The 12,528-nt window shown below is 42.6% G+C and overlaps 1 protein-coding gene across 8 annotated transcripts in view; it reads left to right on the top strand.

Moving 5' to 3' along the window:
• The window catches only part of LOC130552347 (mucin-17-like), a 105,542-nt gene extending 93,825 nt beyond the window's left edge, over positions 1-11,717 (top strand). For all 8 annotated transcript variants that reach the window (XM_057330566.1, XM_057330569.1, XM_057330561.1 and 5 more), the window contains one exon: positions 11,145-11,717. In XM_057330566.1, coding sequence (XP_057186549.1) covers positions 11,145-11,217 — 73 coding nt within the window. In that variant the 3' untranslated portion in view covers positions 11,218-11,717. The remainder of the gene's footprint in view (positions 1-11,144) is intronic.
• The last annotated feature ends 811 nt before the right edge of the window (positions 11,718-12,528 follow it).

Here is a 12,528-nt window from a genome sequence, read left to right as displayed (position 1 = left end):
AAAAGGTGACATGTACCTTGCAGTTCTCAGTCTGTGGTAATTCCACTGATTTACAAAAAAATGTAAATCCCTATTGATCCTGGGTAGGTACACATAATGCAGGGCCCACATGTGTGTCTAATTAAGGGGGTCAATCAAGCCTTCTTCCAGCTGTGTGAAGAGAGAGTGGTAAACATTTACAGTAACTCTCCAAACATCCCCCCACAATCTTTCAATTCTTTGGTTGTGGGTGCTCCTGCCTCTCATTGCACTTCCTCTGCCATGCCCTCGGAAGACTTCCATGAAAATGCAAACAGCATTGTTCTCCCCACCATGATCACACCGTACTCTGGAAGGTACTCCACACTCCACTGTTGCATTCACAAAATGCTCCTTGACTGTGGCACTTCTGTTGTTGTTAGAAGCTTTAAGAAACACAACAAGCCTACTAAACCCATCAATTCCACCATGAATCACAATTCTCCACCTACAAATAGATGAGCATTATTTAAATGTTTAACCATTCAAGGTAAATTATCAAAAAAGGAACCAACATTAAGGTACTTACTAAATATACAAATTAAAGTTTAAACAACTTTTACACCTTACCTGATAAGTTTATGATTCCCATCAATGTGCCAAAGAGAATTTGGCCCAGCAACTCGATAGACCCTTCTCTGAAGCCGATGAGACATGGCTCTGTAGGCAGCACCCTCAGGATCAATTCTTAGCATGCTTGCCCTCACTCTGCGTCGTTGTACCACTATTCCCTATGCATACAGCCTTGCTCTGACTGCTTCTGGTCCAATTTGAAAATTAACACAAGTCAACTGTTTTATCTGCTCATCAAGCTGTGCATCAGAGATCCTGGAGTACCGTCCCCTTAAGGAGAAGAAAAAACATTTTTAATTTGCAGATGTTTTTAGGGACATATAACAAACAAAGAACATAAATAATACATAAGAAAACAATAACATGGGATGTGCTGCAATATAAACTTTTAACAATGAACAAATAGGTACAGGTAACAGTATGTTTTTTTTTAAAGAAAATACATTTAATGTGTATATATAAAAACAACATTTATGTTACATTACTCATGTTCATTAGAGAGCCGTGGGGCAGGAAGGCGGGGCCGGTGGCGTGAGTGATTATGAGTATCAGCTGTACGCGCACCGGTCCCGCATGCCTCACGGGGAGCTAGGGAGCATAAGAGGACGAGCGACGGGACTGCCGACGAGAGAGGACCCGGGCCCGGAAACTGTTAAGTTTGTTTATGTTTGTGTGACCGGCAGTCGACCGTGAGGTGGCTGCCGGCCTTTTACTTCCGTGTTTTTGTTTGTTTATTTTTGATTAAAGTTTATTGTTTAAATGTTCGCCGGTTCCCGCCTCCTTCCTTCCCTACATTGAACTTTGTTACATTGGTGCCGAAACCCGGGAGGAAGGAGGGACATGCTGTCGAAGAGCCCTCGCCGCCGAGCGGCCTCGCGGTGCTGAGGAGTTCGGGCAGCGCGGACGAGGGCGTCCGCCAGCGGCTGCCCGAGATCGTGGTGCTGGAACGATGGGATTCGGTGGGGACGGAGAGCCCGCGGCCGTGCTCCTGGGACGAGGTGGGATGGCGGCCATGGAGGGAGCGCGGGAGTGCCGGCTGCCCTCAGCCAGAAGCCATCGCCGGCCGCCAGGAGGCGGAGGAGGATCGGGCCGTCCACCGAACGTCCAGCACCACAGCGTAGCACCGCGAGGAAGAGCCTCTCGGCTGGCTGAGGACCGAGCGACGGCGTGTCGGGGAACCGGACTATTTTTTTTTTTCCTCTCTCCCCTCTCTCGTCCCTGTCGCTCGGGGTGCTCCCGGCTCCGTTCTCTCGTCTCGTCGGTGCGTACCCCCAGGCGCTGGGGCTCTCAAGGGGGGGCCCCCCGGGGGGGGAGTAAGCACAGGCGCGGTGGTACCCCCCGGCCTGTGAGGGGCGATGGGGATGTGTAGCGAGGAAGGCGGGACGAGAGCCGTGGGGCAGGAAGGCGGGGCCGGTGGCGTGAGTGATTATGAGTATCAGCTGTACGCGCACCGGTCCCGCATGCCTCACGGGGAGCTAGGGAGCATAAGAGGACGAGCGACGGGACTGCCGACGAGAGAGGACCCGGGCCCGGAAACTGTTAAGTTTGTTTATGTTTGTGTGACCGGCAGTCGACCGTGAGGTGGCTGCCGGCCTTTTACTTCCGTGTTTTTGTTTGTTTATTTTTGATTAAAGTTTATTGTTTAAATGTTCGCCGGTTCCCGCCTCCTTCCTTCCCTACATTGAACTTTGTTACATTGGTGCCGAAACCCGGGAGGAAGGAGGGACATGCTGTCGAAGAGCCCTCGCCGCCGAGCGGCCTCGCGGTGCTGAGGAGTTTGGGCAGCGCGGACGAGGGCGTCCGCCAGCGGCTGCCCGAGATCGTGGTGCTGGAACGATGGGATTCGGTGGGGACGGAGAGCCCGCGGCCGTGCTCCTGGGACGAGGTGGGATGGCGGCCATGGAGGGAGCGCGGGAGTGCCGGCTGCCCTCAGCCAGAAGCCATCGCCGGCCGCCAGGAGGCAGAGGAGGATCGGGCCGTCCACCGAATGTCCAGCACCACAACGTAGCACCGCGAGGAAGAGCCTCTCGGCTGGCTGAGGACCGAGCGACGGCGTGTCGGGGAACCAGACTATTTTTTTTTCCTCTCTCCCCTCTCTCGTCCCTGTCGCTCGGGGTGCTCCCGGCTCCGTTCTCTCGTCTCGTCGGTGCGTACCCCCAGGCACTGGGGCTCTCAAGGGGGGCCCCCCGGGGGGGAGTAAGCACCGGCGCGGTGGTACCCCCCGGCCTGTGAGGGGCGATGGGGGTATGTAGCGAGGAAGGCGGGACGAGAGCCGTGGGGCAGGAAGGCGGGGCCGGTGGCATGAGTGATTATGAGTATCAGCTGTACGCGCACCGGTCCCGCATGCCTCACGGGGAGCTAGGGACCATAAGAGGATGAGCGACGGGACTGCCGACGAGAGAGGACCCGGGCCCGGAAACTGTTAAGTTTGTTTATGTTTATGTTTGTGTGGCCGGCAGTCGACCGTGAGGTGGCTGCCGGTCTTTTATTCTTGGATTATTGTTTGTTTATTTTTCATTAAAGTTTATTGTTTAAATGTTCGCCGGTTCCCGCCTCCTTCCTTCCCTACATTGAACTTTGTTACATTGGTGCCGAAACCCGGGAGGAAGGAGGGACATGCTGTCGAAGAACCCTCGCCGCCGAGCGGCCTCGCGGTGCTGAGGAGTTTGGGCAGCGCGGACGAGGGCGTCCGCCAGCGGCTGCCCAAACTCCTCAACAAACAATAATCCTATAATAATCCAAATATATCTGTAAACATGTTTACCAAAGGAATAAATAATACACTTTTATCTTTACTTTTACTTTGGTTTCCAAACAACCATACAATATTTTTGGTTCCAGTTCGAAATGATGTGTTAATAACGAATAACGAATAAGTTTAAGAAATAAAATAAAGTTTTCTAACCTGAGCCGATTCCTAATAGTGGTGTGCGAGACACTAAGAATTTCTCCAATCTGACGAGCAGTGAAGTCCAGGGACAGTAGGAAGTTGAGCATATCAATAGTGATGTCTCGCCTTGGTCGCCCCACACCACCGGTCCTAAGAAAGGGAGACTGATAACTGTGTGCACCCACTAGATACGGGATAATGAACATAGTTTATGTAAATTGTATTATGTCAAACAAATACCAATGTGTTCTTTGTATAAAAAGCTGCACTTGCAGTTAGACAAGTAGATATTTTGATACTCTTTTAGAGCCATTATTTAACAGTCTGTTGTCTCTTAAATGATAACATGAATTATTCATGTTGATGGCCGGGCAATCATTCTCTAGATGACCATTAGAAGTGTAAATGTCCCATTCACACAAGTGATTGGCAATTAGCATTAGACGTGAATTTTAGCCAAACAATATGCTTTTGACTCCAAGATCACACACTCAAAATATTTACATAGTACAGCTAGGACTACATTAATATTATGTTGCTAAGTGAAACGTCATGACAGAAAAATTATGTTTTATTAACAAAAATGTAATGATACCCATAATTATTCGTTAACCCTTAGAAAAGTCATCGTTTATAAATTTGCACATTAAGATACGACTTATATTATATTATCAAAGGCAGGACGTTACCGGTTGGTCGCTGGCTTGATCCAATGTCCTGAAATTCTTGCAGGAACTCTTCAACAATAGCGATGATTGATTCTGCAGTATCCACTTCAACAAGCCTTCCGCTTGCCCATTGCAAGCTTCTTACCATAGTCTGTAATCTATTAAAAAACATAATCTAGATCACACATGCACAAAGATTGATAGTCTGTATGTTTTACCACAACAAATGGACTCTTACTTTATTGCCTCTAAGTAAGTCTTTTGGATAAAATATTCTGCAACATTAATAAATGTCTTCACTTACCTTGTGCTTATAGACTGAACAGTATCCTCATCCACATTATCTGACATGTACAAATGCACACATTCTTGAAAAACGCGTCGGCAGTTGTTAAGAAAATTTCGCAAAGCCATGCTTTCGATGGTCTGTCTATACCGGTTGTATTTTGAAATGCCCTCTTCTACCCTGTCGTAAAATCACGTATACGCTGACGTCTGTACACGTTACGTCTAAAGACATTTTTTATCAAACGGCCTTCCATACAACCGGTCTGTGTACTCCCGTCCTTACGTGTTCAAACTCCCGAGTCTGAACTTGCCAAGTCCGATCTAGCAAGGACACAAGTCCGTTCTTTGCATTCTTGTAATTGAGAAATGGTCCTAACCTTTGAACTGCCAGCCTTCACCTGAGGACTAATCATGCAGCCACCTGCCACCTCATCAGCAGCATTTTAAAGAAAGCAACACTGTTATAAAAAAATATTTTTAAAGGTAATGGTCTGTATTATTTTACAGAATTTTTCCTTTTTCCCACTATACAGTTAATGCCTGTTATTTTACGAATTTTTGCTGTAATAAAAAATATTACTATTAAAATTACAGGAAAATTAACCATAATTTAATATTACAGAAATATATATATTTTAAAGCATATTTTTAAAGCATAAAGTATTTTTACAGTTCCACAAATGTAATTGTGGTGAGGGGGGCGTGGTGTAGCGAGGGATGCGGCAGGAGAGAGAGCTAGGAGACGAGCGGTAAGTGAGTGGAGTAAATGCAAACAGCCAACACCTGTCTCTCGTTCCAGTAAGGGCGGGGAGACAATATAAACACCCGAGGAAGGCACAATCGAGAGAGAGAGACGGACGAGACTCGGACTGCCACGTTGCCAAACCTCTCAGGAGAGAACGAAGGACTTTCTTAGACGTGGATCGTCTGAAACCAGGCTGAAGGAAAAGCCGTGGATTTATGTGCTGTTTACTTTAATTTGTGTTGTTTCACGTGGAATAAAAGTTCGTGTCAGACTCGCCAACCTCGTCCTCTTCCTTCCTTACCCTAGCGAACCCGCTACAGTAATTAAGAAATAATTTACAGATTTTCTCTGTAATTTTTTTTAAAATTGCAACTGCTTTGTCATTAAATGCAGTTGAAGGTCATTATGCATTTAGGGTATTTTACAGGTCAACTGATAATTCTACAGACACAAATGTAATTTACTTTGACATTTATTTTTGTTCTCACCTAAACAATATACAACTTTGCATTTAGGCAACTTAAATGTAGTAAACTGTAGTAAAACTGCTAGATCCTATAACGTTTTTGAAACTTTGCCTAACGTATTAAATAATAAAATACAATATTTACATGTACAACGGTTATCAATTCACTATAGCTTTTATTTTATCTATATTTAATATATATCTGTATTATAACTGGTAAATGTACAGACATTTGGTTTTTATTAGTAGTTTCTTAGTTTTTATACATTTAAAATGTTTTTTAAAAGTAAATTACTGTGTAGATTGACAGAGAAGCTTCATAAAATTACTTAAAAGTTCCTAAATTTGCAGAGAATACCCTGAGAAGGAGTTGCTTTTTAATGTATTTTGATATCATTTATCAACAGTGCTATACTGTAATTTAACCACTTTTGACCGTAAAATTGGCTCTGTATTTTTACAGTTTATTTCATGTAATTTTGTGAAAGTTTTTTTCGTAATTTTACAGAAAATGTCTGGAAACTCTGCTGCCAGATTTTTTTTACCGTTTTTTTAACATATTTTTTTAACAGTGTAAGCACACACTCAGTTACCATCTGGCCTCCTTTGCAGTACAGACTCTTTCCTATGCTGCAGTGTTTGAATTGTATCAAAGCTCTTGGGGAGTCCCCTAACCACTAACTTAAAAAAAAACGACCAGTACATGCATCAATCACATAATAGTTTGGATCAGTAATTTGACCACATTACACACATACAGTATAGGTCCCTAAAATGTTGAGAGAGGTTTAAAATATATATTTATTTTTTCAGTGACCATGCTATCGATCTTGCTGTTAATTTTTTATTTTACATTGTCAATTTTGCCTAGGTTTGCTGTCTTTCTTGCTAAGATTTCGCTTATTGTAAAATCCCTTAAATTTATCGATAACAATAACAAGTTTTTCAAAATTGATTATAACATAATAATTGAGATTTTCTTTTCTTTTCTTTATTTCTTTTCTTGTTTTTTAATTCTTGTTCTTTATATTATTGTAATGCAGTGCTGTCCCCTTTTTTGAAATATTAATAAGTGATGGAGAGGACACATCAAAGTCAATAGTGGCTGTCTGTACAGTGCTGCCAAACCAGCCAGTCACCTTATGCAGAAGCGTATGATCGTTTTAAACGTGATTCATCTCCTGATAATGTAGATGAAGTATGTAGGAATAATTGACGACGGGCCGTTCAATGGTTACCACGGTTACCACACCACAGGACATTGTTCAAATGTTTAATTTCGAGGTTTTTCAACCTGCGCACGTTTCCATTTAACAGTAAAGTTTGACATTATAAACGTCAGATCAAGAGCAGGGTGCTGTATGAGCTGGTGTCCTGTAGGCTACACTATAACTCTTTGGTTCTCAACTCTGGCCCGCGAGATCCATTTTCCTGCCGCGTTTAGCCCCAGCTCTGATGAAACACACCGGAACAAGCTAATCAGCGTCTTTATATGGCGTTATTATAATAACAAATGTCGCGAGCGCGTTATTACAAGGCGAGAGCGCATTCTTGTAATACGAGCGCGCGAATCTCTCCGCTTGCACGCCGATTTCCTTTGCTCGTGCACAAAACTGGACGCGCGCTTTCAATTATAAGCTGCTCTCTTATGAATTTTCTCTCCTCTCGCTCAGTGAGCGTGTGCGCACTCAAAATACGTGCCGTGCGTCCACGAATCCTTTGGTACTCTTGCTCTCGAGAGGTCCTCCTGTGTGTTCCAGGCATTATAGGCTGTCAAAAGTAGTCAACCAATCAGGGATAGGCTTCCACGGCGGGCCAATGAAAACGCGACCTCTTACATGGTATCTTATTGGTTGAAAGTGACTCGACGTATTCAACGAAGCAAGATGGATCCACCACGTTCTCAGGTAACAATATTAAATATTTGATGCAACATTATTAATCAAATGTGTATTAGAAATGAACGGGGCATTAGGGTGCTTTGTAGGCTACATATAAACGTCAGTTTAACTACCATGTAATTCAGACAAAACAGGCCAACACCCTCAAGTTCATGTGGTCCTCCTGCATGTCTACACTAAACGTAGTATTGTCAAAAAAGTACTAAATTGATTACCGAAAAATTTAGATTGGTGTCTTAAGTTAGCTTTATTCTAAAATAATATTTACTACAAGTAACGGTACATATCAAAACAATAATAGCAGTGGAGCATTTGGAAATATCATATAATATTCTAAACCTATTTGGTTATGCATTTAATGCATTTGCAGACAGACACTGTAAGTGTTCTGCATTCAGTGTTCCAGAAGTTCAGGGCATAAAACTGAACTTCTATGCAATATACCAAACGCTCCCTTACCGTTCATTTATAATATACATTTGATTAATAATATTGCATCAAATATATAAAAATTGTAACCTGAGAACGTGGTGGATTCAGAGGCGTATTAAGACCTCATGGTGCCCCCCATCCACCCACACGCAAGAATCCACTCATTAAAAGATTTATATATTAAAAATTTTATAAGAATGAAACTCAGCAATTTACAATATACTATTTTACAAGAATTACACATTAACATGACACTTTTGTAGAAAAGAACACAAAAAATAACTTTTCATCAAGCATTTTTAACAATTAGGCCTACTGTAGTTAAGAGGTCGCGTTTTCATTGGCCCGCTGTGGAAGCCTATCCCTGATTGGTTGACTACTTTTGACAGCCTATAATGCCTGGAACACACAGGAGGACCTCTCGAGAGCAAGAGTACCAAAGGATTCGTGGACGTACGGCACGCATTTTGAGTGGACGCACGGCACGCATTTTGAGTGCGCACATGCTCACTGAGCGAGAGGAGAGAAAATTCATAAGAGAGCATCGTACAGGTGCTGGTCATATAATTAGAATATCATCAAAAAGTTGATTTATTTCACTAATTCCATTCAAAAAGTGAAACTTGTATATTATATTCATTCATTACACACAGACTGATATATTTCAAATGTTTATTTCTTTTAATTTGATGATTATAACTGACAACTAATGAAAATCCCAAATTCAGTATCTCAGAAAATTAGAATATTACTTAAGACCAATACAAAGAAAGGATTTTTAGAAATCTTGGCCAACTGAAAAGTATGAACATGAAAAGTATGAGCATGTACAGCACTCAATACTTAGTTGGGGCTCCTTTTGCCTGAATTACTGCAGCAATGCGGCGTGGCATGGAGTCGATCAGTCTGTGGCACTGCTCAGGTGTTATGAGAGCCCAGGTTGCTCTGATAGTGGCCTTCAGCTCTTCTGCATTGTTGGGTCTGGCATATCGCATCTTCCTCTTCACAATACCCCATAGATTTTCTATGGGGTTAAGGTCAGGCGAGTTTGCTGGCCAATTAAGAACAGGGATACCATGGTCCTTAAACCAGGTACTGGTAGCTTTGGCACTGTGTGCAGGTGCCAAGTCCTGTTGGAAAATGAAATCTGCATCTCCATAAAGTTGGTCAGCAGCAGGAAGCATGAAGTGCTCTAAAACTTCCTGGTATACGGCTGCGTTGACCTTGGACCTCAGAAAACACAGTGGACCAACACCAGCAGATGACATGGCACCCCAAACCATCACTGACTGTGGAAACTTTACACTGGACCTCAAGCAACGTGGATTCTGTGCCTCTCCTCTCTTCCTCCAGACTCTGGGACCCTGATTTCCAAAGGAAATGCAAAATTTACTTTCATCAGAGAACATAACTTTGGACCACTCAGCAGCAGTCCAGTCCTTTTTGTCTTTAGCCCAGGCGAGACGCTTCTGATGCTTCCTGCTGCTGACCAACTTTATGGAGATGCAGATTTCATTTTCCAACAGGACTTGGCACCTGCACACAGTGCCAAAGCTACCAGTACCTGGTTTAAGGACCATGGTATCCCTGTTCTTAATTGGCCAGCAAACTCGCCTGACCTTAACCCCATAGAAAATCTATGGGGTATTGTGAAGAGGAAGATGCGATATGCCAGACCCAACAATGCAGAAGAGCTGAAGGCCACTATCAGAGCAACCTGGGCTCTCATAACACCTGAGCAGTGCCACAGACTGATCGACTCCATGCCACGCCGCATTGCTGCAGTAATTCAGGCAAAAGGAGCCCCAACTAAGTATTGAGTGCTGTACATGCTCATACTTTTCATGTTCATACTTTTCAGTTGGCCAAGATTTCTAAAAATCCTTTCTTTGTATTGGTCTTAAGTAATATTCTAATTTTCTGAGATACTGAATTTGGGATTTTCATTAGTTGTCAGTTATAATCATCAAATTAAAAGAAATAAACATTTGAAATATATCAGTCTGTGTGTAATGAATGAATATAATATACAAGTTTCACTTTTTGAATGGAATTAGTGAAATAAATCAACTTTTTGATGATATTCTAATTATATGACCAGCACCTGTATTGCACCATTATTTTTCAGGAAGTTCAAAAAGCTGCAATTGGAGTTCATTAAACATTGTATCATAAGTTGGCTATTATACTTAAGCTATCATATCTGTTCGTGACAACATTAACACAACATTTCCACAACCATGATTAATCGAGATATATTTGGACAGAGATACTTATTTATACTAACTTTTTATTACTGAACTCGGACAAAACGGAAGTGTTACTTATTGGACCGAAAACTGCTATAAGTAACAACCAAGAATACTGTTTAACTATTGACGGATGTTCCATAAAACCCTCGTCGTCAGCAAAGAATCTTGGCGTTCTATTCGATAGTAATCTGTCATTTGAGAGCCACGTCGCCAACACCTGTAAAATTGCGTTTTTCCATTTTAAGAATATATCTAAACTACGTCATATGCTGTCAATCTCAGATGCAGAGAAGTTAATTCATGCATTCATGACATCAAGACTAGATTACTGTAATGCACTGTTAGGTGGTTGCCCTGCAGGCTTATTACAAAAACTCCAATTGGTCCAAAACGCGGCAGCTCGAGTTCTTACACGTACAAAAAAGTATGAACATATTAGCCCGGTTCTGTCAACCTTGCACTGGTTACCTATAAAGCATCGCGTTAACTTTAAAATCTTGCTTATTACCTATAAAGCCTTACATGGTTTAGCTCCTCAGTACTTGAATGAACTCCTTTTGTATTACAGTCCTTCACGTGCATTACGCTCTCAGGCGTCCTGTCAGTTGGTAATACCTAGAATTTCAAAATCAAGTGCAGGTGGTAGATCCTTTTCCTATCTAGCGCCTAAACTTTGGAATAGTCTTCCCTGCACTGTCCGGGAGGCAGACACACTCTGTCAGTTTAAATCTAGACTAAAGACGCATCTTTTTAATCTTGCATACACTACTCTTCCATAATATAAATCTTCAGAGGGTTTAGGCTGCATTAGTTAGATCAACCGGAACCAAAAACACAACTGATGTACTTGTTGCATCAAAGAGTACAGAACAGTACTCTACTCTCAGCCAGTCTTGTCTCATTGTTCCAAGGTTACCACAGCGAGCAGGATGCAGTTCATGGCCTGACCTGATGGTAGAGGGAGAATGGGAAGTGGGGACCTGACAAGAGCTGAGATGATAGAGCTGGATAAAGAAGGACGCGGTCTCTTGACATGTCTTCACCACAAAACTTCAAATGCTATTAGATTATTAATGATAATCTTAAACTATAATTTATTTTATTATTAAGTTTATTTATTTTATTTAGCCTTGTTGTGCAAGTTCTCTGGAGCTTGTGCAGAGGCAGCAGCTTTTGCCAGAGGGGAACTGGAATCCCCTGGTTGGGCCTGGGTTCTCCTGAGGTTTTTTTTCTCGATTAGAGTTTTGGGTTCCTCGCCACCGTTTGCATACTGTTTTTGCACTATCTGCCTGACCGGGGGGGCTGCTTTAGAATCTTAAAGTTTTACTTAATTAATATTGCATATAGGAATTTATTATCTGTTATATTTGACCTGTGCTTCTCTCTCCTTTATCCTAAATGTGTGCTCTCACTGAGCGTGTGTGTGTGTGCGTACTTGTCTGTGTACGTACGTGTGTGTGTGTGTGTGTGTGTGTGTGTGTCTCTGTGTCTGTGCTGTGTTGGTGTGTGGTGCGTGTGCGTGTTGTGTGTGTGGAGTGTTTTGTGTGTGGGTGTGTCTGTCTTCTGTGTTTTCAACCTTTTCTTGTTTTTGCAGGTACAACTTTGATTGTTTTGCTTGTAGTCAATGTGTCTCATGTACAGCTGCTTTGTAACAATGAAAATTGTAAAAGCGCTATATAAATAAAGTTGAGTTGAGTTGAGTACAGTATGTCATTAAAGTATCGCAAGAGCGATTCAAGTGCCGACTGCTCCGTATGCATCTGAATAGCTCTTGCGGTGCTTTAATGCGACACGCCAAGCAATTTGCGCAGCCCCGTATTAAGTTGAACGCATCTGTTACTGTAGCCGCTGATTAGCGTGTTCAGGTGTGTTTTATCAGAGCTGGGGCTAAACGCGGCAGGAAAATGGATCTCGCGGGCCAGGAACCACAGGGTTATAGTATAACCTTTCTGATGTTTAAACTTGGCGAAGTGATATGGAACTGTAATGCGGTCAGCAGACCTGGAACACCTTCATAGGTGTGCATTTACCGAAAGTTAATGCATACCCATAGAAAGTTTGTCAACCAATCAGATTGAAGAGTTCAACAGCCCCGTGGTATAAATGAAAATAATCCATATGAACCAAAGCAGAATAAGAAAAAATATTGTCATTCCTTTGCTGCTTAGCTGCTCTCCAGTTTATATTCTGTGTGTCCAAGTATCTAAGATGATCCTGTTATTAAAGTGGTAATCTGGTTATCCTAGTGATTTACCTATGACTCCTGACTATCCCAAGTGTTTACCAAAGTCATCC

The sequence above is a fragment of the Triplophysa rosa genome, linkage group LG4 (assembly GCF_024868665.1).
Source record: "Triplophysa rosa linkage group LG4, Trosa_1v2, whole genome shotgun sequence".
Classification (NCBI taxonomy): Eukaryota; Metazoa; Chordata; class Actinopteri; order Cypriniformes; family Nemacheilidae; genus Triplophysa; species Triplophysa rosa.
The sequence above is the reverse complement of the archived record's forward strand: the minus strand, read 5'-3'. Positions and strand labels throughout refer to the sequence as shown.